The sequence below is a fragment of the Eupeodes corollae genome, chromosome 3 (genome assembly GCF_945859685.1).
Source record: "Eupeodes corollae chromosome 3, idEupCoro1.1, whole genome shotgun sequence".
Taxonomy (NCBI): Eukaryota; Metazoa; Arthropoda; class Insecta; order Diptera; family Syrphidae; genus Eupeodes; species Eupeodes corollae.
In genome coordinates this window covers 642176-664323 of record NC_079149.1, presented here as the reverse complement: position 1 = coordinate 664323, position 22148 = coordinate 642176, and the positions used below count along the sequence as shown (strand labels likewise).

Here is a 22148-nt window from a genome sequence, read left to right as displayed (position 1 = left end):
TGGTTGAGCTATTGTAATACCACATTTTTTTTAACAACATAGCGGTAATCCCATCAGGCCCTTCACTTTTATTAGCTTCCAATTAAGGTTAAACCTCTTCTACTTCAAAAGGTCTAAGAACTAAAGAACCTATATTGACCAATCTACTTATATAAGGTAGTTTCTGGATAGGGTTAGTATCTAAAGAGTAAACCGATTGAAAATAGGTAATAGGTAAATCACTAGTAATTGTATTTTAATACCTCATATACTACTAGGTAATCCGTTCGATTTACGCCTTGATCTTATAAAATTCCAAAATCGATTGGCATTTAATTTGAGGTCACATTCAATAGAAAAAATTTAATTTCGATACAAGAATTTATTGAGAATATCGAATTCTCGTTGAAGATTTAGATAGTTTGTGCGAAGTTCAGAAGTTGCCAATGAAAGGTTTTATACCACTAAAAAACACCCTTTAGGTACCATAATCCATGAAAAGTAACCAAATCTTAAAACTTTTTCATGGGGAAGAACAAAGATTATCAGTTATAATATAATTAATAAATAATATTAAATAGACATGTTTAATTATGGAACTATATGTTATTATATTCATGGTAGTTAATTTTGAAGCAAGTTTTGAATAATATTTTCTATTGAAGTTTGACTAATAATTATAATTTATACTTAATAAAACTATTATTTTTAAATTATTTGATTGTCTATGCAAGAAGTGTAAGCACGCATAAAGAATATTTTTTTATATTTCTAGTAGAAACAATATTTGCCTCATTCCAACCTATGAGACACAAAAATATTCCCACGTAAATGCTTTATTAGCGCAATAAAACAGTAAAATAAAAAGAAAACTAGGTTTAAAACTTCTAACTTTAACTAAGACATTTGTAAACCTTAGTAGCTAGAACCATACGCAGTTTTAACTACCAACAAATTAAACATTTCAAATAATTTTACTATTCACAGTGTGATGGAAAAAATAGTAGAAATGTAGCCTTTCGTTTTATTATTAATTAATAAATTAATTTTAAAATGAATTTCATCTCTGCAAGTTTTTCTTTAATTTGTCTGAGCTAAACATTTTATTTAAAATGGAACAACAGTTTGCTCTTAATAACACTGGTCGACAAATTTGTTTTACTGGGAACAAAATTGCACATTTGCAATGGGTTTTAGTGGCCTAAATTCAAATCCGACTTTAAAATTAATGTATTACGTCATGTTTTGAAATATTACTTCCAAACAAATCGAAGGAACGAATTTTTGAAGCTATCTAGATCTATTAAGTGGCTTTTTTCAATATTTAGTTTCCCAAATGTATAATCCCTTTTTTCAATATTCAGCTAAAATATTTATGTAACTTACATAAATATTTATAATTTTCAAAAAATTTTCATAAGTTGGAAGACATCAAAAATCTTACAAAAATCTCAAAAAACGCTAAACCGTGTATGTTAAACCGGTTTTTAAAAAACAAGAAGGTAAAATGGTTTTAAATCAGGTTTTATTTTTGTAACAAATCTTTAGTCTAAGCAATTCTACATGTTTTTGAAATATGTTAACATATATTCAAAAATATAGGAATAATGTTAAAAACAGGTATTTTAAAAACATGAGCAAATAGTTTAAATTAAAGTTTGGATTCGTAATCAGCACTTTAAATGTATTCTAAAACAAAACTATGCAAGTATAAAATTCATGGTTTGCTAAAAATTTCATAAAGAATTGTAACTATTACAAATTTTCAGAAAATAACAAAGTTACTAAAATGATTTAAATTGTGTCTAGAAAAAGAAAAAGATTTGTACTTTGCATAATAATCATACCATTTATTGTTAATAGAGACATTTTAAGCCTTAAAGTGTCATATTTTAAAGACCTGATGTGATAGAAAATCGAGATTTAAATAATTTAAAATTTTGTCATTCTTTTGAAAAGAGAAGTATACAAATGTTTTTATTATTTTATGCAAACAATTTATTTCTGATTCAATTTAAGCATTGAACTTAAATTCATAAAAAAAACTTAAAAACAGCTGTCGAAATAATGCAAATCAAAGTACCGGTCCTAAATTGTTCTAAAAATAAAGTTGTCACAGCACTTCCTTTTAAGTCTAAAGCAGACAAGTGAAGAAAAAAAACCAAAATTATCACCTCATTTTGATAAATTGCTAATGAACTAAAACGTTAAATGAACTCAATCTTTTTAAGGAGAATAAGGCATCACCGATTTAAGAAACAAAGTTTTCTGTACATTGTCAAAAAATTATCTCCTCAACTGAGCAGGTGAAGTATTCGAAAAAACTTTACTATCGAAATCAAAGCACTTCAATAGTTCCATTTTGGAATAACCTAAATAAATACATATATTTTGTTGAAAAAAGAAGCAATTTTTTTTAAAATTGGTTTAAGTTTACCAATTGATTATCGTATTTTTTCGTTAAACTTAAAAGAGTTGATACATGATTTATTAAATTTTAATACTTAAAATTCATTACGAAATTCCAATATTCCAATATTTTTCCCATCACCGTTTATTCGTTACGTGCCCAGAAGTTCATTTTCTAAAAAAAGCATTGCTTAAATTGACTCTTGGCCCGAGAAATGTCATTTTATTTGCCCTTTCGAGATCTCAAAAACTACTGAATTTTAATCTAAACAACAACCCAGAATACAAAAACTTTAATTTTATTATATTTTGGTATGTATCAATAACATTTTTGTACCACTGTTCAGCGTGATAAAAACCTATAAAGCAAAAATCAAATAGAAAACAATCGTAAAATAAAAATTAATTACAATTGTTATATGTGAACAAAAATAAGAAAACATAACCTTGAATAGAAGAAATTAATGCACCGTAACATCTGGAGCTTCCTTGTTCTTTTCTTATATTAAACGTATATAGGTACCTAGGTTAGATACCTAAAAAGTTTTAGAGTAATTTTATATTTTTTTTTACAAATATGGTAGGTCTATGTAACTATTATTATCTGGTCACACGATTTTTGTCGCCGCAGAGTTTACAGAAATCTTCCTCTTAATGAATATCTACTTTTTGTAAACAAACGTTGAAACTAATTATGATTCTTTTGTACAAAAGAACCTCTTAATAGTAGAAATCCTGATAGAAGAAGAAGTACTACATGTAGATCTGCTTATCCAAGTGGAAATTGTTTTGTCAAGAATATAGAATTGAATTCACGAGTACCTTCTTCTTCATGCATCAGATATTTTTCCCACATACTATGTTTTGGGGTTGTCAGACAAACTTAGAGATGGGTCTAGGTCTGGATCTAGGAAACCATGACCACATGTAAATTTTCCAATTAGTTAGTTGAGGGGGGAATACTATATAAATTGTCTAGTCATTGGATTGAATAGGTACGTAATAATAAAATTAATAACTACTCGTATGTAGGTGCAGTAGTTTTGTCTTTTGTTGTCATGTTTATGACCTTGGGTTCTTTTTTAGTTTGCATATAAATATGTATAAGTAAATATATAATAAACCATCAATCAAGGTCAGAATAATTAAATTTCTGAAGGCATAGAAAATTTGATTCAATTAAATATACCTACATACTTTATTGAGTAGATATAATGACACAGTAAAAGACGTTTTGCGAGTCAACTAAAATTGAATTGGGTTTAAAGATTCCTACTTGAAAAATCGTCATAATCCTAATGAGTGTGGAGAAACTGCGTGAACCACGACTAAATACCTTTTTGTTACTTTGACAAACCTATACGATTTTATTAAAAATAAATTATTACTTTAATCATGTAGAAAATTATGTCTCTATAATATTCGAAGTAGCATTGCTTTTGAAAGACATTTTTTGAAATAAAAACACGTTTACGAAATTGCTGACAGATCTCACAGCAGGGGCAATTGATTCCGATCTCTGTTTGGCATCTACTGCCACTAAAACACTAATTACCAACGTAATTTTGTCTTTCTTATCCCTTTACAAACCATAAACAAAAAAACTCAACTCCTGGGCTACCTTAACCTGCTACGTGCAACATATAACAAACACCCTGCTACAACAGGTATATTCTAACAAAAAAGGGTCTTCAAGGGCCTTAGAATGGTGAGAAAATATCAAATTTCGAAACGAAAACAAAAACAAACTATCCAAAATTTTCATTGAACAGTGTCTTTCAATTTTTCGGCACTCCCTCTCTCATCCTTTTGTATTCCTCTACCTACTCAATCAAGAAATTCAAAAGAATAACATAATAGATTTGAAATTCTCGCTCCTCTGAGGAAATCCGGGTGTCTTCGATTTGAATTCCAGGAAACCAGAATTTTCATCGACATAATTTATAGTATGTGAAAAATAGTAATAAAATGAACTGATGTTGACCAAAGAAGGTAATAAATAACAAACAGAGGAAAAAACAGGAAATCAAAAATAAAATAATACAAAATTGTGGATTCTTTTTCAAATTTGATTTCTTAGAGGGAGTTAAATATCGAAAAACACCGAACCTATGGCAAATGACCGTTTAATGTCCAGAGTCAGACAAAGACCCACTGTAAAGTTTCTTCTTTTTTGGAGAACTGAAAAAAGTGTCTTAATTGCACTGTGGCAACCATGATTTCTGATGCATTTTTGTGCCCTATGGAGGTCTATTGGAAATCTTTTTCGAGAGCTTATTATGCGGCGCTATTATTCACTTGTATCTTTAAGTCACTTTTGCAGTTTCATTGGTAGTGGATGGCTCTCTATCTCTAATAATAAGTATTGTCTCTTATTCTTTCATTGTTTTTCTTTGCGCTTTATTGATAGAAGTGTCATTTATTAATGATTGTTTAGAAATGTACGCCAAAGTCGAACTTTACAATACAAAATTTTAAATTACACTTCGAGTGAAAGAATTAAATAATATACAATTTGAATCTAATGTAAATGGTGAGATTTTCAAAATTCAAAATTTTGTAATTTATCAACGTATAAAGGACCTTAGAATGTTAATCTAATATATCCATATTTCACTATTGAAACTTTAACAAACAAATTTTAACCACCAGTTCTGCATTTGTAGGTTTTTACTTAAAATTTTGATCTAATACCGACTTAATTTCAGCTACGATTTAGACCTAACCTAGGTATGGAAGATATTTCAGAACTAACAATTGTCAGATTTGTCAGTTAAACATTTTTCCCAATATCTTCTGTGTGACGCTATTGCCAGAAACGTCAATATCAGAAGATGTTTAAAATTGTCTAATGTTGTTTTAAAACTGTGACAGCTTCTTAATATTTTTTCAAAGAAATATTTGTATATTAAAACTTTTTCGTAGGCGCTTAATATAATCAGAAAATCATTCGATAAAGAAATTTTACGACTTTAAGGAAATTAATCTGTCAATAAAAATTTCCATTAGTAGCTAATGTCACAGCACTGACTGTTTTGACAGTATTTTAAGATTTGACAATATTTAAAGAATAGAATTTGTCCGTGCCCTGTTTTGTGTTCTAATAAATTCATCAATTTTGATTAAAACTATTTCATTTGAACCAAGTAAGTCTGTATCTTAAAGATGCGAAACTAAAGCCAAAGATAATTGAAATCGGCTGTGATAAAGAAAGAAAGATACTCGTCACAGAAGCAAAAACGAAAACAACTACAACAACAAGACCACTGGTTTACCGTATCGTGTGGATCTATACATACACTCGAATTCGACCCATAGACATAGACAAACCATGGTTTGTCTATGCCCATAGAATCAAAGCGAGTACGAGTGTACTAATAAAACTAGATACCAATACCAGACCGTGATTGAGCTCCAACTCTTTTACTGACTATACAACTATCCCCTGTTCAAGAGTTTCTTCGACTCAGAGAGTACTGAAGACTCATAAGCTTGCAAATCCAAACAACAACGACTACAACAGCGGCTACGACAACATCAAAACAGGGTTGCCATGTCTTGAACTAGGAAAAGAGCCTTCCGGCTACAAGGAAATCGGAGCCCAATACCATTAAAAAATTCTGTTATATTTACGAACGAAATAATCGGTTGTAATGGTAAGTGCGTATTATTGTCATGACCAAGACCTCTGGGGTTCAATCCCTGCCTGTGCCATCTAACGTTTTTTTTTCCACGTTAACTGCGTCTTGCGATAAATTGACAATTCCTTCAAGAGTCTTCTTGCCATGAAAAGTGTTTTCTTAAATTAGCCGTTTGGATTCAGCATAAAACTGTAGGTCCCCTCCATTCTTTACAACATTACTCACACACAGAAATGGTTAAGAGTTGTTAGTCACTAGACCCTAGTTTTCAACGGACTGTTGAGCCGCTTATTTATTTATTTATACCATTTTATAGCCCAAATATGATCGAACTGTCATACTTAAATATTGTTGTCTAGAATTTTGAAAAAAAGATAACCCAATTACCGATCGAAAGCCCAATCTGGCAAGCCTGGATCAAGACAGCAAAGATTTGGTCATCACAACAAGTGAAATAACTAACTGAACTGCACACACCTGTGGAATAACTTGAACTTCCACCTGACGTCGTCGATGTTAAAGTCGAAGAGCTGGATGGAGAGCAAGATCGCTCGATCGCTCTCGGACAATGTTGTGTGCGCACACTCAGTCAGTTTTATTGTACGAGGCAAACATTTTGGTTGTGCTGTTTCGTGAGCGTCAGTGTAAGCGTCGGTGTTTTCCGTTTCGCTTTTTTTTTATTCATTTTTGAAAATAAATCTCATTCTCTTCAAAACCTCTCAACAGTGTTTTTCAAAAATCACTGCGCAAGCAGATACTCTATTTAGAAATCGTATAAACGCTTATTAATATTATATTAAGCAATTGTTGTTTTGATTGTGTGATTTAGTTTGTTCTTATCACAAACAAATTAGTTCTCGCTTTTTGTTTTTTGTTTGTTTGTAAGAAAAAGATACTTAGATACATATTACTCGTATGTCTGTATCTTAATCATTTTATTTCTTGGCGCTTGATCAATTGAAAACGAGTTGTTGCAAATAAATTAAACTTTCTGCTGTAGATATTTAAAATATGCTCCATTCAAAATAAAGGAAAAAACAGAAAGAAAAAACCCAACCGAAGCGAAGGCGAGAAGTGTGAAAACAATATAATTACTATTCATAAAATTGTGAATTGCGTCATTTTCGATTTTAAGGTTCATTAAACACCAATCTGAAAAGATACTTAAGATACTCGTGTAACTTTCGATAGTCAAAGTGAAAATTCTATCAAAATCATATTGGAAACTGCAAGTGTAAGTTATGGGAGTCTAAGTTCTGTGCAATAAAAATTCCTCCTTTTCCAAAACCTATCAACTACAGCTTCGATTTTGACTTGGATAAAAATATAATTCTAATTCTGAACTATGGCAAAATGTTGTGATTAGTATTCAAAGCCCGTGGAGCTGTCATAAAGCAAAAAGTCCAAGCGCGACATTATTATTGTTAAAAACATTGCTATCCAAATGGCTATGGCAAAACCATATTATTGGCGGTGAATAAGAAGATTCGGAGAATAAAATAAGAAAGAATTCCGTATAGTACCTACATCATAATAATTTTGTTGATTCGTCGTCGTCGCCATTTGAGCTTCTATAAAGCCACTTCAATCTGGCCTTCATATTGTATAGTACCTTGCCTACCTATGCTATGCTATGCTATACCTTAACTAAGTGAATAAAATTATATTTAAAAATATAAATTCAACGTTTATCATTGGAATACTAATTAATTTCGGTTTAGAGAGAATTCCTTGTTGCTTTTTGAATATTTTGTTTGTGTTTTTGTATTGGAATAGTGCAAGAAAATATTTTTTAAACTTCGTCGTAGATTCGTCGTCGTCGAAGTCTTTGCGTTGTCGTTAAAGTTTACGATTTGTGCCTTTGGACGCGAGTATAGTTTGAGTTTTTTCTTCGTGAATAAATTTATCTTCTTTTTCCATTGTAATAAAGTGAAACCATACTCACTGGACGGGTGTTCGATTTTTGTCTTATTGATTTTTGTTCGTGCCTTTTCTTTTCTTAAAAAAATATAAATATGATGGCGCTCTAAATTAAAACGAAAAGGTAAATAATTTGATTTTTTAGAATTCTTAATTGTATCTGCATATCTATATCAGATTTGATTTTTTAATTTAACAGCTTTTATTTTGGGCGGTATTTATGGGAAAGAAAGAAAGTAGGGCGGAACGATTTTTATAGGTTGTTTATTTTGGATGCATTTTTTTGTTTTCTTAGAGTACCATGTCACATTCCTCAAACATAGCCTAGATTTGTAGCTGACAACATGCATCTGAGTTTCTTATTTAATTGTATTCACAATACAGAGTTTTATTAAAGAAAAGTAATTCGTTTTCGAATCAATGCAATGCATTTTCAAAAACTCTTGTCCACTGTTTACTTGTTGAGAAAATAAAGCGTATTGTTGGTTGGATTATGTTTTCCTGAATTTGAATTTGACATTATAGTTTCTGCATCAGGTTAAATTTAAAAATATAATTCTTAAAAATATAAGAATATAATTCTTGAAATTTTTTTTCCTTTTTAGTGTCCGGAAATTTTCAATACAGTTATGAGTCTTCATTTAATTCTTTACATTTTATATGCTTTTGTGTTTTTGATTAAAACACGTTTTAAAGTTAATTTTTCGTACTGATTTCAAATGTAAGTTTTGTAGCCACATTTACAAAAATTACAGTTTTTTACGTTATTTTTACTTTTTCAAAAACTTACTTATAAAAAATACTGTTCGTATTCGCGGTTTTCGTCTTTTTTTTTTTAAAAACAGTTTAAGAATAAATAGTTCAATGTTTTTTTTAGGAGTTTGTTGAGTAGGAGAAGAATTTTCAAAAATTTTATGAATTACGTACTCAAAATATCTTAACTTAATATTCAGGATTTGATTATAAATTTTGAAAACCATCACACATTTTATTGAAAAAGAAAAATTAGTTTATAAATTTGTATCAACCTTAAAAAAGTAGTAAGAAGGTGATATCTCTAAAACTTGATTTGTTTGAATGATTTTGAAGCCTGTTTTGGACTTAGGTCACAAAAACTGATTGGAGAAGTATAATTGAATTGTCACTTACAGAACCTTTGTCTCAATATGCAACATGTTTGATTTTTTATTGAAATATGTGTATAAATAAACTTGAAAATACCTTGCGCCAGTCAAAAAGAACTTTTTTCCAAACCAAGTTTTGAGTTTCTAAATATTTCCAGAAATAAATTAGTCAACCGTATTGAAATGAAAGAATATAATTTGAAGTTTAAAAAAAGACACCATTAATCCCTCAGAATTTTATTTTAAACAGTCACTTTTTTCTAAAATAAAATACGATGCACCATTCAAAACCAGCATTTCCTAGAATTCTTTAAATTTCATTGACCCCTAATGCAGTCTTATTTTAGACTGAAAATTGAATTCTTAATGCAGAATGAAATTGTTCTTATGCACAAAAATAAACATCTCCATGTAATTGCTACAGACACGGAACGCAGCTATACATTTATACAAACTCGTAAACATCTACCGCATTCTGAACTAAAGTGAGAGTGTTTCTGGTATTTTTAGTTACGATTATATTCTTTCGACAAGAATCCAAAGTGAACAACTTTTAGTTGAAATTAGTGTTTATCATTTATCATTTAGTATTTTGTTTTTGTTCAATTTAAATGCAATAAACTGTAAGTCGGTATAAGATGTTGGTATGTTCAAAGGTATGTAAACCTGATTATCTAGTTAGATGAGGTATATAGCATATTATTATATACCACAAAATGTAGACAAATTTTTTAATAATCTTAAACTAAAAAAAAAGAAGAAGTCTACAATCACAAAGTGGAAAAACGTGCCCAATCTAAACGAAAAGAAAATCTATGTATATAATATTGCCTACTTTTACTTTTAAATTTAGAAAATTCGTTCTTTGAACGCACACTTTCGATGTCGTTTTTGTAGGTATTATGTATTTTCATGTTTACTTCTAAAAACAGGAAGTGCGTTTTCGAGGCGTTATTTTTGTTGATATTTACTTCGACGATGATGGCATAAATAAGGGATATTGTTTGTTTCGAAAATTTGAGCTGTCCCAAAAATAGGAAAAACAAACAAAAATAGCGATATTGGGAACTATTATGATATCTATTTCATTGTCATAAATAATCCTTCGAAATCAACAGGAAATCAACAACAAACCTTATTGATTTATGATGTGTTTTAAAGGTTTTTTTCCAATATGAGGTATTAGACGTTGCATGTTTTACTGTTGCATGTTTGTTTCTATGTTTTATTACTATAAGCAAGAAGTTGTACCTTGTCGAATTGCTGATATCTAAATTACGATGCAGTTCGAAAGATCGGTTATTTTTTGACAACCCGTTCTTCTAGAATTGAAAACAGTTGAATTGATTGAAATTGGTTAAAATTTGAAAAGGAGCTCGTTAAGATTTTGGATAGACAGAATAAATAGATAAGAACTTCAGCCGATCTTTTAGACTTCCGGGATCATTTCATAAAGTGATGCCCGTCTAGGACAGCGTTCATTGGCTGCCTTCAATCTCGTGTTGGATAGGTGGATTTTTAGATACCTTGTTTAACGAGTTGGATAGCTGTATTGAGATAGCTGTCAACAAAATAAAAACAACTTTAAGCTGTTCACAAACATTTAAGCTTCGAAGTCAAAATTGTTGTAAGATAAAACATTTAATGGATAATTCAACTGATTCGTCGGAAGATGACGAATTGATAGGTGCGTAACAATTTAATAAATAAGAGATAACCTTAATCTGTAATCTATGTTAAATTTCTTCTTAGTTCAATTGGAATATAATAATTATATAATAATTAGCTTCTAAAATTCGGACTCAAATAGCTTTTTCATAGCCTATCGCCTACAGAACATCCCCAAATACAAATTCAACTAAAATGTTGCATATTTTTGTTTACCAACAAATACAAAAAGCTGAAATCAATTTTCAAGTTTCTTGAAATTCAACCATGTGTTGAATTAGCTGTTCTGTCAGATACCTACATACCACAGAAATTCTTGGATACCTTTGGATTCCTTTTTTCAAATAACAGCTGTTTTTGATCAGCTGTTATTTTACAAGTTAAACACTAACGAAAATGTATCCAGATAGCCTATCTGTCTGAGACTGAACACAGCCATTGAGACAGGCAGAGAGGACAATAGTCAAAAACGACTATCAGCTCAGATGATTGTATACATTTGTGAGAAAATTTTGGGAGAGAAATGCTTCTGTTTCAAACCTTTTGATTTTGTCCACTTCCTGATGCAGTTACAACGCGATATTTGTTTATTTTTTTAAAGTCATCCACACAGGCAGTAGTTTCCAATTTTAGTAAATTAATGGTTTAAGCATAAAAAGGAATAGACTATTTCATATAATATCATATATAATCAACTCTTTAGAATTCTTAAATTTGCTCTAAAGAAGGCACAGAGGATATTGTGTAGTATCTCCTTTTTTAATACTCTGATCGCACGAAACTTAACACATTCAAATTATTTGATTTTCATGGACTTTGTCTTAAATTGCAGTCTTCGAAAATTACTTCACCAGAATCACTTCCGATGGACAAGGTGTACGCCTGGAACCTCCAACAAAATCTCAAATGCATTCATCTACATACATAAATACAACTTGAAAAAACCCTCAAAGGCCTACATTTTTATAAATTGTGCAATTATCGTCAAATAGCTTATTCTAGTCAGTGCAGCAAGGCTTCTTCTTTTACAAGCATTAATTTGAATCAAAAAGGAAAGAAGGATATTCTATTTCAAAAGATAGATAAAGGTACTTATAGCTAGTTCTTAAAGGCTGCAATTTTCATTCAATCTCTATAATAATATGTGCTCGTGCAAGTTGACAGGACAAGTTAAGGTTTGCCCAGCGCAGCACTGGGATGGTTTCATTTGTTCTGTTTGTACCGTGCAGTTCTATGCTGCGTCATCTTCGTCGTCGTCGTCGTTGTTCTACGTTTATCCACTTAACACTTTTATATTGGCATCGGAGTAGATCAGTGGCAACAGCAACTTCTTGGATAAATCGTTTAACCTTCCATCAAATCAACATCAGCCTACTGGACGGGAAACGACAGAAGCGTGTGCGTTCAACCGAAAAAAAAGTTAAATAAAAGACCGCCACACAGCATCATGCTGTATCTTTTTGAAAAAGGCGGACTTCGTTGATATGACTTATAAATGCCTTAAGGGCCCGATTCTATTCCATCAAAATCATAATTTACTGATTTAAAATTTGTGTTGAAAATTACTTACAAGAAAAAAACGAAGTGAAATGTTTAGCTGAAAAATCTTGAGATAAAAGTTGTGCACTTACAAAAAGTTAAGGCCAGTAGATAAAATAGAGTCCTAACCTGTGATTTAAATCAAGTTGGGTGATGCCCATCGGGTTTATCTAGTTTGTCTCTTGTTTTTTTTTTCTCAGTTGAATGCAACCTTCTTTGGGTTCCGAGTATATGTATCTTCGATGATATCGATTTAAATTTGCAGCGCAATTCTTAAAAGTATCTTTCAATGCGTCCGCTGTCGTCGTCGTCGTCGTCAATTGTCAGTTGCGCTCTCTGGTGGTCACGTTTCATCTATGGTCTTCTACTCTTATTATGGCAAATCCAGAGTTCCAGCACCGAGTCACTATCACTAAGACAGGAAGGAAGGGTGGCTGTTGTGTGTGATGTTGTGTCTGCTGATGCTGGTGATGGTGCTGGTGCTTCGATAGCGACTCACATGCTTGCATACATTTCTGTCCTACCTGTTCATTGCGGTGTGGCCTTTTTCATTCATTAAAAAAGTTAGCAATGTAAGGTAAGGTAAGGTGATGGCAAAGCCATCATATCAACCATCATGCTTTCTCTTCTCTGATGGAGCTCGTAAAGCTAAGGTACGAGTCGAATTCGAAGTCGAGTATTGCAAGGTGAGAGCAAATCAACCTGAAATTGGTGTGGTTTTATGGAAGTATACTTGGTTGCAAGTTACAAGCCGCTTAAAGGTATAGCATATTTATTGCCAGCATAATAATGATGGAGTGGCGACAAAGAAAGAAGTATTCAACGATGGTACGTACAACTTGTTTAGGTCTTTTGGTTTGCTATTTAGATAGTGATACGACCGACGATGAAGTGGTTATAAACAATAATGCTAAACTATACTTTGTATGTGTTAAAGTCGATTATTTAGAGACAAGTATATTAGTATTGTGATAAGGATTGTTATATTTTATTATTGTTTTATTTTTTAATTTAGAGTGCGAAATAGGATTGCGAGCAGTAAAATTGTTAAATTTTACTCATAAAGATGAAGTTTTCATTTCAGGGAACACGAGTTGAGCAGTAATTAGGGCCAAATGAATTATAAAAAAGAAAGAAAACAAATCAACGAACAATGCCAAAAAGATAAGATTGTTTTGAGTTCCAGTTTGGTTTCGTTTTCAATTCCGTTTTTCTAAAGTCTTTCACTTCTATTTAGTTTACTTTAAACATAAAAGAAATATGTTGCCATTTTATGATGGGCGCCAAGGTCGCGTGATAAAATGTTATTAAATTTATTAAGAGTAATGACTAAAGGAAAGAGAGCCATAAAAATAGTTTAAGTTTTCTCAATTTGTATGCTTGAGATAAACTTCAAAAGGCTCTCAATCATTATCGGCTAAGAAACTTAATGATGTTACTCAAATAAAAACATGTATAATTTTGAACCTTAATTTTCCCTTTGTGCAAACATTACTGACTTGTCAAAGAAAATATTTATAATATATGATGGGTTTATGTTTGCTCATAGATGGCGTTAGTGTGCGTATTAAGCTACCATGGACTATTCAAAAAGTATTTTTTTTTTTTTGCGATATTGAGATCTGTCAACATTAATCAGTGTACATTTTTAGCAATGTCACTGCACTAAGTCGATTTTTCCTTGAGTCATCATTTCCAACATTGTGCTAGAGAAAAAGAGAATACGCGGAAGAAATGGGATGTCAAATTGCCTCAAATGCTTGCAAATTGATTGGTTTTGTAGGTTCAAGGATTATAATTTCTACCAACTTGACAATAAGCGTCCAAGAAGGCGTTTAATTTAATGACGGATTATTAACGAAAACTTGAAATTCTACTTTTTCTATAATACAGACCACCATCTTATTTAAAAGAAACAACTATAAAAGTGGAGACACTTAAATCCCGCTTATTCGCCAGACCTGTCCCCATCCGACTACCACCTGTTATAATCAATTTGGCACGAGCTCTTCGAGCACTTCTATTCTTATCCCAAATTGTAATTTCCAAATAATTTTATTTAATCGATGACGATAATAATTAAAAACCAAAAATTATCAATCAGTTTCTACTATCAACCTCACTCCTCAGCTTAATAATGTTAAGTCTTTAGTGACCAAAATATTATTTCGTAACCATCATTTGGTCATTTTTATTGATTACTTTATTGTGCAAGAAAAAAATTAAATGATAACGATTAAATAATATTCATATGAAGTTTATGTGCCTCTCATAAAAACCATTGCTTGTCAGAATTGATTATTTCCTTTGTTATCAGAAACTATTGAAACCACATTGCATCCACAAGTTCTCTGTTTCTTGAAGAGTCAGTCACATCTTGTGCATCATGTTTCCTGTGTAGATAAGGAAAATAACCAAACCATACGGACCAGTGACCGCGCAAATCAAAATAAGTTGTTGTTCTGAGTTTAATGACTTAACTTTTATGTCTCGTGAATAGGCGTTATATAAGTATACAATGTATAAGACTTTGGAATGGAGAGTTTACGAGCATGGTATAACCCCATAAGGTGTGCTACCTTTTGTTGTATTTTTATTTTAGATCAATTTAATCCATTTTATGAAACCAGTTTGGAATAATTTCAAAAGATGACAATCAAATATCATCAATGGCAACTGCAACATTGTAGTTCCTATACGTGCGTCTCGAAGCGTTGTCACTGAAGGCGAACAACATTTTGTAGGAATATTCGAAGTATTTTTAGGTACCAGGAATTTAAAATGCCTTTAAGGCTTTTTTTGAATCTAAATAGGTACAAAGATATAAAATGAAGGTGTCCATCAACCAAAGTGAAGATAATAAAATGAAATACAAGACTCAAACTGCCTTATACTGATCACATTGTGGGTATTAAACTATTTGACGTCACTGGGTAAAAATGACAATTTTATTCTTACAGGTAGGAAACAAATAAATCTTATCAGAATGACTCGTTTCTTACGTATTTATAGAATAAAAATGGATCACGTAATTTCTTCATATACTCGTTTGTAGGTACCTACCCGTACCTCTTCATGTTATAAAAATAATTGTATTTTAAGTAGACGTACTTAATTGATAGCGGAAAACAATAGTTTATTTGTGTGCAATGTTTTCTTTAAGTAAATGAGTTATAACATCTTTTGTTTTTAGTAAAAAATAAACTTAAAATTGAATTGAATAAAATTAATTTAATATATGAGAAGATCATTTAAAATAAGAAGATTATATTTTTTTTTTCAGAAAATATTTACTTGCAAAAACTTACAAATCCAAAAACAAATTTCCTTCCTTTATTTTGTCAAAATCTTGAAGTATCAAAACAAACTCTGTTTATCCGGTGACCTTGATTGACACAAAGATGAACAACCAACTTTCAAGAGTCGCAGTTACACACCGTAAAAATATGTAGAAAGGTCGAAAATAAGGTTTATTCTACCTTAGGTATATAAACAAGGAGAAGAAGAGAACATGCCAAATATCACCTTTTTTTTAGGTCAACAATAAACTTATTATATATATATATTATTTTTTGAACACACCTTAATCTTACAAGAACAAAATTCCCATAATTTTTTTTGTCCGAAATTGTTTGTGCAAATAACTAAAACAACAACAACAAGTAAGAAATAAACTTTATTAAAAAAATCAGGATTATCATTGAAAGGAATGAAGAAAGATGTGAAATAAGAGATGTTGCTGGAGATTAATAAATTTCAAGAATCTGGTTCTGGCTGTTTTGGCTTTTGTGTGTCGACGCAGACTTTTAAAGTGTCTAATTTTTATGAACATTCTTGGGAAGAACCCAAGTGAACAACAAACAAAAAAGGCCTTTTTTTGGGATTGGCAGTATAACGATAATGTGTGTAAAGAGTGGAAAAAGGTTCCAGAAAAAAGATGTTCTTCAAGACCTTTATCAAAATCAAATGTCAATTACAGAGAGGAACCAAATAAATCATTTGTTTTGCATGCTTGCATGTTCACACATAAATACTTACCTTGATGATAATTATAATAGAACCAAAAAATTTGAGAATTATATATTTCCAAACTAATTTTACAGTTATGTCCATTTTTTTAAAAGTCACATTCTTAATTTGAATACCTATAAAATATAATATTTTGTTTATGAAATTGTTAATAAATAAATTATAAAATATTAATTTGAGTAACCTTCAACATTCTATTTTTTTAATACTCAAATTATAAATGCAGTAAAGTCGTATGAATAAATTAGCAGATTTAATCGCTTTATTTGTGGACGAAAACAAAATCACTCTTCTAAGAGTTAAACTAACGAAAGTTTACTAAGCCTTTTGCTTTCAAAATACTTATGTTAATCCCAGGTGCTAATTAACTTACAATCGTAACTTTTTTTTCGCACAGACACTGTTTTTATCGCATATCAAAATTTTCGGAATTAATTTCCGTTGATAGAAAAAAAAAATGTTTTAGTTGAATAGCTAATTTTTGTGAAAAATATACAAAGTACCTAATTAATTTAGTCTTTTAGGGAGGGGAAGTTAAAATAGTTGGCCTTGGACAAGGTCTATGTACTTTGGGTTAATTTAGATGATAGTGTTAAGATGTAAAAAATGTATCTTCATATGTTTGTATGAATTTCTAAACAGATTCTTTTAAACTTAATTAAAGTATTCAAATAGAATTGACTTGCATAAATGAATAGTTTGTAACTCAAATCCATAAGCAGGCTCTTTCGTCAATTCATTACAAACTTAAAAGGTGAAGAAAAATAGTTTATTTTCAGTAAAACGAAAAAAGTGCGCATACGCCAGAGTGAATCAGAGTGAAGAAATTATTTTTCGGAAGTAAAATTGAATGGATTCAAGTCTGAAAACCAATAAATAAATGCTGGTGTGCACCAGAACTCTGTTCTTTCTTCAACACTCTTACTAATTTTTATTAATGATCTCCTGTCTGCAACTTCTATTCCAATACATTGTTTCACTGACGATAGTACTCTTAGCTTTACATATTCCTTGTCAGAATCACATCCGTCTTCTTCGGATGTGAAACTGCAACGACAAAATATGATACGTTCGTTAAATTCCAACATTGTTTATGTGGAATAAAAAACCGCGTGGAATTTAAATCTTCGAAAACAAAAGACAGCATTCTTTTATCGTTAAATCGAGATATACCCTCTTGCCATTATCCATGGATGGCACTTGCATCGAGGAGACTGAACATCTCGATATTCTCCCTCGGTATGTGTATCACCAACCACCTTATGTGGAACGACCACATACGCGATGATGCCAAAAATGCCGCCAGACGTTTGGGTTTTTTAAGGCGATGCAAAAAGTTTGTCTCCCCCTCTAATCTGTCAGTTATCTACAGGACTTATATAAGTCCAAAGCTTGAGTATAACTCCCATCTTTGAGGTGGTGCTCTTACAACTGACTTGACAGTATAGAATGTAGGGCATTTAGATTAATTGGTGAAAACACCATCATCGGATCATTTACGTCGCTTGAACATCGTCGTAATGTTTCTTGCCTTACTTTTTTTACCGTTACTTTAACGGTTTATACTCCAGAAAAATAGCCAGTTGCATTCCTCCCCTTGAACAGTTCAACTGTAAAACTCACGCTTCTAGGAATGCTCAGTATACCCTCGAGCCCAACTTTGGTCGTACTGTCAATACGGGAATCGTTCTTTAGCCGTACTACGCGAATGTGGAATTCCTTACAATACTCTGTCTTTCCCAGCCAATGCAATATTCAGGAATTCAAATCCAATGTGCACCGACACCTCCTTTCAACCCCTCCCTCCCGTTCCTAGTGCTCACATTGTGTCCACATAATAAGGGTAGTAATATCCCCTTGAGTGTGCGCTTATTATCAAAAAAAGGTAGTATCTCCTCTTTATTTTTGTGTAGTTTGTTGTATTGTTATTAAATTATTAAGAAGTCATTTAAATATTCCAACCATAAAATTGAAAATTCTGAACAAACATCAACACATGCACAACAAAAATGTTGTTTATTAAATGTATTTGCGAGTTTCACAAGACCCATGCCATTGATAATTTGTTTAAGATAAAAATAATTAAGCAATTGCTTATCTTTTGCAAACGACTTGAACGCTTTTTATCAGATACAAACAAATTTAAAATAAAAATGCACCCCCTTTGGTTTGTTTTGGGATTACAAATTAACAGGCTTCTTATTTTTAAATGTTCTCGTGAGCAATAAGCTAACTTCCACAATATTTACTTGGCATATCCACAATATTTAACTTGAGGTTTTTATCAACAGAAAAAATACAAAATTATTTTCGTATGATAATAGTAATAATTTAAGATAAAGAACGACCTTCTCAAGAGCGATTTTATTGTTAATTAACACATTTTGTTTAATTTGTTTTAATATATAATTTTGTTTAAAAGATTAAGCTTCATTGAATGTGCTATATGTTTTGTTTAAACATGTGTATATGTGAAAAGTAGAACAGTCTTTCGTCTTTCTTCTGCCAAATAAAAAAAAATGCAAGTTCAAACTTTCACAACCTTTGTAAAAACTCGGAATTTCAATATATTGATCTTAAAATTATTTTGTTCCTGTGTCAGCATTTTGTTCTTTCAGTACTTTAAATTGTCTGTTGATAGGAAAAACTACTACAAAATTAATGTTTATCTTTGATTTGAACAAAGACTCTCACGCCCCCAACACATTCGTTTCCTTTGTAAAGCCTTTCTTCTAATCTCCATAAACCTCTTCCTAAATGAGATGGAAGGTTATCATCAACTATACTAACTTCATTGATATAAAAGGTTCCCTTTAAATAAAAAAAAAACAATGGTATTTAACTAACACATAAAAAAGAACAATTACCTTTGGAAGAGGACACAATCCCTCTGGCGGTATTATAGGGAAATCAGAATGTTTCATAAACGATGGTTCTATATGGTTTTTATAAGTTGTATTGTAAAAACAACATACAGGACGTTTTTTAAGCTGAAACGGTTGCTTTATAAAACGACTATCTCCTAATGGGCTGTATGCGGTTGTAAGATCAACCTGCAAAAAATAATTTTCAAAATTTTGTCTAAGAATTGATTCAATAAAAACACTACCGAGAAAGAATTATCAAACACATCTCGCAAAGTATAGGTCCCATTTATAAAATAATTCGAACCCTTTCGTATTACTTTCAATGCAGTGCAATCAAGTAAATCTTTCTTGTCCCCCTTGATGTTCTCCACTCGATCAAAAATAAAAACGTAATCTTTAGCGTGCTAAAATATTTATGTGAAAAATTTGAATTTTTCTTTTTAAATTAGTCAATATTATTCAATCACTCACAGCAAATATCCAAACTAAGGTGAAAATATTTAAAGCGTATATCATTAATATTTGCGACTGCATTTTCCAACGAGAATTGTTTAAATAACCTTATAATAATATGAACTTAGAGATAAGTATTTAAATCAATTTGAGCCCTTGTTACACAACATCGCAACATGTAAACTGTACTGTAATTACCGCTTTGATGTAACGATTGCTTGTAAATTAAATGTTAAACATTTTTGCTCGTTGTAAGAGTTTTTGGTAGGTTCATCGCAACAAGAACTTATTTGTGAGTCTATAACACTTAGAAAATAGGCTAAAAACTTACCTTTGTTGAAATAGTTTAAAAATCAAATTATTAAAAACTAAAAAAATTAAAAGCTTAAAAAGAGAAATTGTTTGTTTTAATTAGTTTTTATTTAAAGTTTGTAGGGACCATAACAAATTATTTTGTCTTAAATTTTTCCTCAAGAATGAAAAGATCTAAATCTAACTATTTTTAAAGTTTTGTAACCGTGTTAAACGATGACAGCTCCTCAACGAGGGATCAAAATTCATAAAAATGTTAATAGTTTACTCTCCACTTTCTGCTAGTATTGCACATGGAGGAGCTTCCGTTGATTTAGCAATTTTTTCTGTTCATTCATAAAAATGTTAATAGGTAATTTTTTTAAAGAACGACGTTATGTGGGTAAGATACTTGTTTTTAAATATGCGTTTGGATCGTAAGTTCTAACATACGTTGATAAAAAAATGTATGCCAAAAATTATGGCCAAGTGTAAAATAGGTTAAAGCACCCTTAACATAGACCAAACATTTCAATACTTTATCAAGCTTTTCTTAGTTTTCAGGAATTATTGGAAACTTTGTTTATAAATTTTATCTCTTTAAACTTTAAAAAATTGTTTGGTAGAAAGACGTTTATAGATTCTTCTCAAATAGCATCAATTTCTTCATCGTGGAATTCAATTTGAAGTTGGAAAAATAACTTATAAACAAAAGTTCAAAATACAATTCTTTAACACCTTTATTAATTTTTAATATTTTTTTTAAACGATTTTAAGCCCATTTAAACGTGCTATGTACATATACCTTTTATAAGTCGGGTAAATATTGTTAAAAAATAAAACTTCAAGTATCAAGCAACACAGTTTTTTCCTTGTCGTAGGTGTATTCGTGTCAGGATAAAATCAATTAAATAAGAAAAATGTAATTATGCAAATTAATTAAAGATTTTGCTTTATTAGGAAAATAATTATTTTTTTCAATTAATGTTTATTTCTAATACGACTTAGGGTTACCGCACCCCCAACACAATTGCCATCTTTAAAAAACCGGAGTTCTGCTTTCCATATACCTCTTGACAAATGCGGTGGGAGAACACCGTCAATCATAGTAGAATCCTTCATAAAATAGGTCCCCTATATAAAAAAAATATTTAATAAGTTCATTGAAAAAAAAAACACAAAGTTATTACACTACTCTACCTTTGGGATAGGGCACAATCCTTCTGGTGGTATTACAGGAAAATTAGTATTCACCAGACATGGTTCAATTAATTTCTTATAAGAAGTATTGAAAAATTCACATGAGGGAGCTTTTGGAACATGGTAGGGTTGTTTAATGAAGCGGCTATTTTCTAATGGACTGTATGCGGTCGTAGCTTCAACCTGAAAAAATAAATATAGTTTTGAAAAATGTTTTTTTGATTATGATTTATTTCAAACACTACAGTAAAAGAATTGTCCAAATCATCGACGAAAGTATAGGTTCCATTCATATAATAATCCGAACCCTTTCGTATTATTTTTAAATTTGAAAATTCAGCCAAATTTTCTTTATCCCCTTTAATAGGCTCCACTCGATCGAAAGTTAGTGTATACTCCGCAGCGTACTAGAATATATTCGAATGAGAAATATACTCGTATTTTCAATTAGTTAATCCGATTGCTTACAACATATATCCAAAATAAAATAAACATTATAAAAGCATATATCATTGTATTTTGCGACTGCATTTTTCCGCCCGAATTTTGTAACTAACTTGTGGATGATATGAGCTTCGAGGTTACTATTTAAATCAATTTGAGCTCTTGTTACACAACAGCGCAACATGTAAACTGTACTGTAATTATTGTTTTGCTGTTAATGTGCCTTGTCATTTATATGTTAAACATTTTAACTCGTTGTTAGTTATTGTTTTGTAAATCAATAACATTTGTTATATTTAAAATCTGTATTACATAATTATTTTAAAGGAAAATCTACTTTTTAGCCACTACAACAGCTTGACAAAGATTGTCCTAAATGCTTAATTTATAAAAGAACAAGGATATATGCCTTGGATAACATGGCAAGAACATAAGTTCTTTTGTAACGAGAAAATAAAAGTTGCCTTACAAATGTGCATTAAAAATAAACTATGAAAAAGATTTGACTGTTAACTCTCTTAAAAAATGAGCTATTATTGAAGTTGTAAACGTAATGTTAAAAAGTCAGTTTGATCCATTATATC

General features: G+C 30.7%; 3 protein-coding genes across 6 annotated transcripts in view; 1 reads left to right on the top strand and 2 right to left on the bottom strand.

Moving 5' to 3' along the window:
• LOC129951704 (rho GTPase-activating protein conundrum) overlaps positions 1–22148 on the top strand; it is a 73796-nt gene that overhangs the window by 15750 nt on the left and 35898 nt on the right. Inside the window, exon 1 of one of the 3 annotated variants that reach the window (XM_056063998.1) lies at positions 6634–8073. The exons of the other annotated variants lie outside the window; for them this stretch is intronic. The gene's annotated coding sequence lies outside the window, so the exon portion shown is untranslated. Of the gene's footprint in view, positions 1–6633; positions 8074–22148 lie in introns of those variants that run through there. 3 annotated transcript variants of the gene reach the window in all.
• LOC129951708 (uncharacterized) lies at positions 18321–19783 on the bottom strand. 2 transcript variants are annotated; one of them, XM_056064003.1, is made up of 4 exons: positions 19648–19783; positions 19419–19580; positions 19177–19362; positions 18326–19120 (listed from the first exon to the last, which is right to left on the bottom strand). In XM_056064003.1, exons 1-4 carry the CDS (start codon positions 19708–19710, stop codon positions 18968–18970), a joined length of 564 nt encoding a protein of 187 aa, XP_055919978.1. In that variant the 5' UTR covers positions 19711–19783; the 3' UTR covers positions 18326–18967. The 2 variants fall into 2 exon arrangements, with proteins under 2 accessions (XP_055919979.1, XP_055919978.1); XM_056064004.1 differs by lacking the exon at positions 19419–19580 and having other exon boundaries at positions 18321–19120; positions 19648–19747.
• Positions 20847–21734, bottom strand: LOC129951710 (uncharacterized). Its single transcript, XM_056064007.1, has 4 exons — positions 21589–21734; positions 21366–21527; positions 21121–21303; positions 20847–21054 (listed from the first exon to the last, which is right to left on the bottom strand). The coding sequence occupies exons 1-4, from the start codon at positions 21649–21651 to the stop codon at positions 20902–20904; spliced, it is 561 nt and encodes a 186-aa protein (XP_055919982.1). The 5' UTR covers positions 21652–21734; the 3' UTR covers positions 20847–20901.